Source organism: Meira miltonrushii, assembly GCF_003144205.1.
Source record: "Meira miltonrushii strain MCA 3882 unplaced genomic scaffold FA14scaffold_23, whole genome shotgun sequence".
In the NCBI taxonomy this organism is placed as follows: Eukaryota; Fungi; Basidiomycota; class Exobasidiomycetes; order Exobasidiales; family Brachybasidiaceae; genus Meira; species Meira miltonrushii.
Genome location: NW_020289965.1, coordinates 1 through 3,223, shown reverse-complemented (window position 1 = coordinate 3,223; position 3,223 = coordinate 1). Strand labels below are relative to the sequence as shown.

At 42.9% G+C, this 3,223-nt stretch overlaps 2 protein-coding genes across 2 annotated transcripts; one reads left to right on the top strand and one right to left on the bottom strand.

The window, feature by feature from the left end:
• Positions 1-264: 264 nt before the first annotated feature.
• On the top strand, positions 265-1,179 carry FA14DRAFT_184987 (uncharacterized protein; the record flags this gene model as incomplete). Its single annotated transcript, XM_025501419.1, has 4 exons — positions 265-292; positions 352-392; positions 473-662; positions 713-1,179. The coding sequence occupies 4 exons, from the start codon at positions 265-267 to the stop codon at positions 1,174-1,176; spliced, it is 723 nt and encodes a 240-aa protein (XP_025351483.1).
• Positions 1,180-1,276: 97 nt separating this feature from the next.
• FA14DRAFT_182954 (uncharacterized protein) lies at positions 1,277-2,740 on the bottom strand (the record flags this gene model as incomplete). Its single annotated transcript, XM_025501270.1, has 1 exon — positions 1,277-2,740. One exon carries the CDS (start codon positions 2,738-2,740, stop codon positions 1,277-1,279), a length of 1,464 nt encoding a protein of 487 aa, XP_025351482.1.
• Positions 2,741-3,223: the final 483 nt, after the last annotated feature.

Sequence of the window (3,223 nt, the reverse complement as noted above, 5' to 3'; positions counted from 1 at the left end):
TGAATTTCATTAATACATAGAACAATAAGGTAATACAAAGGATCTAATGAGTTGGTACAGTGATGTGTTGTGTCGTCGACGGCTGGATGGAATAGATCCACACTTGCCGCCAAGCACATTCCGACTAGGATAGTCCATTGGTGTGGCCTTGTATTGAGGTATGACGCACCCAATGAGGTTGAGGTATAATTGTATTGTCCAATTTGATAATTTTATTCATGCTCAGCTGGCGAATAATTTGTCTCTTTGACAGCTGAATGGAATATGTCTACACTTGCCGAGCGCGCTTACGGTTTGTTTGGAACTCGCATATAGACCACATGTGCTTTCCCCTTGTGGTCATGTATTTAGTGCTCGTTGTCTTGTGTTGTGGTTCAGAAAGGCATTGCCAGGTGAGCCACTATTTGCTCTGTATCTGATAGAAGAGTAAAGGACAGAGGAACAACAACGTCGGACATTACGATGTAAAAAGCTTTATCCGCATTATCGTATAAGAGTTCAAGCCAGACCAGCAGAAGTTTGGATGATCAAAGGTCTGGTAGACAAGCTCGATGAAAGTATACGATCAGGTCAAGGCAATGATAAGGACACAGACATTTCAAATAGCTCCTCTTCTACAGACGCAGAAGCAAAGGAAGCTCGAGGCGAAAACCTAAAAGCAGGTACGGCACTTTGGGACACAATTTTTCCACACAATGATAAGCCATATCAGCATCCTATCTTTATCGGGTACTTTGGGATACAATTTTTCTACACAATGATAAGCCATTTCAGCATCCTATCTTCGATGAAGACGATCGCGTTCATCGATACGGACTGCGTGCTAGCGAGATCGTAAATCGAGCTTGCACAAGTCCATATTGTGCGATCGAATATAGCGAAAATGAGCTAGACGAATACGACGATGAAGACGATTCAGAATTTGACATTCATGACATGATCTATGGAGGAGAATTTGGCGTAAGCGAGGACGAAGATTGGGAAGATGAAGATAACGATTTCATCGATGACGGACCTGTCGAGATCAATGATGATAGTGAAGATGAAGTTGAATTCGATCATCATCTGCACCATGGCGCTCATGATCACGACAATAGAGATGTTCAACTTGTCGCCATCAATGGTCGAAATGTGCCTCCAGTAAGAAGACGACGCGGGTTTAAGTGCGTGTCTTAACTCCGCAAGCTTCTCACACCATATTGAATGCTTTTTGATTGTGGTGGGTAATGTACAGCTAGGTATAGCAATAAAATACAAATGAATATAGTGAATGACATCAACGACGAAAGAAAGAATCAATCACCGCCACCAAGGCACCATGAATATCAATGTATGATGGTCTATGCGTGATGAAATGATGAAAGTTATTAGGCATTTCGTCAATGAAATCCCGTACGTCTTCATCTTTGATATATTCTTCCGGTATGCTTGGCTTGATAGTTATAAGAGAATTTGCATGTCCGTATTGATTGAATTGGATGCGAAAGATGATATCCAGTCTGGCCCCAGCCGAGTTCTCTAAGCTGAGGGTTTCCATCTTTTCTGGATCGAGTAACCGCGAAATAGGTGGGAGAGCGCTCAAGATATCCCCAACCTTCCTCTTACGCCCTATATTTGAGGATACTTGTTTAGAATCCATCCCAAGAATTTGCACTTCTTGCACTTTTCGCGCTGTCAAATCAGGATACAATTTGCAAAGGATGTTAAAAAGGCGAAAACGATTAACAGCGATCGGAATCATCGCTTGAATGGCGAGCAAAACAGCAGGTAAATTGACAGATTCAACATAAAAGTTGATCTTTTCCGCTCCAATGGCAAAGTAAACCGCATCGTCCACTTCAATATCTAGCGTTATTATTCGTGGCAATTGATCTTCTTGTGATTCTTCTACATCCATATCCAAAACGATCGCACCAAGATCACCGAGTAGTTTACCGCGAATCGTGATATGACGAATCGAGCACTCTTGCTCTGATACTTGCTGCTGTTTAGGATCGCTACTTTCAACGCTTTCCAGTCTGATACCCGTAAATGTAGACAATGCCTTTGCCAGTTCCTCACCTCTCTTTAATCTTTCCCGCAAGGTTTCCTCAACCAATCGATAGAGTGAATCTTCCGTATTTGCATCGGCTAATGCTCTCACTTCTTCATCAACTTGCAAGCCTGATCCTGATGCTTCAGCTCCAGCCGAACGGGCAGGAGGCAAGATCGTCGGCGGTGCTTCCTTCGGTAGGAGAGGGAGCAGATCTCGCAACGTATTAGCCTGTATATTATGGGTGAGAAGCGCACTCAAAGCTCCATCATCCATCTCACGCAGCATTGCCTCCAGCGATTCGAGTTCCTCTTCATTTTCCGGTATGAGCGTAGCTGATATGCCCGGTATAAGACCGGTATTATTGTTTTGCGGATTATTTGTCGTTGTCTTGTCTATTCCTTTTCGAAGTGATGCAGCTTTTCCTTCTGTACGTTGTAGGAGTGCAGTCTCGCGTTCGATTTCCTGTAATAACCGTTCACGTTCTTGTCTTTGTTCTTCTTCAAATCTGGCTGGATCGATTATTGTTGTGCTACCGTCATTAGGAAATTGTCCACTTTCATCCACGTCCTCCTCTTCCTCTTCATCTTGCTCTATGGAAGTAAATCGTCTTTTTGAAGACGGAGAAGCAGTGTAATGTGGAGAGTTGAGCACAAAGTTTCTCCGTGATACCTCATTTTGAAGAGTAGATGGTCCCGCCTCTGCCATGCTATCGTATCCTTTGTTTCATTCTAGGATAGGTATGGAGGGAGGAATGAGAAACAAAAGTGTTGGTCTTGTCACGCGTTTGTTTTGTTTTTTCAATTTACGCGTCCACACTTGAATTGGGAGTTGCTTACATAAAAGTGCTGTTGGGATATGACGTATACGGTACGCCTGACACGTGTACAGGCGTCACTTGCCGTATCACGCCGTATCACGCCTTAACGCCTGTTCCGCCACAAAGGCTGACGAACCACAGTTTTGGTGCCCATAATTAGCCCACTTGTTGAATATAAATAGTCTCATATCACATGTAAATTCTACCCACTTTTCTCTACCTCACAATTTATTAATATCAATCAGAAAGCAGTGCCTGGAGACTACAAAACGTAACAGAGTTAACAGCTCTACTTGCCCGGCTCTGAAAATATCACTGTTTTCTGATACATCAAGTATAATATTAACGATTTATCATGAATCAATATAATT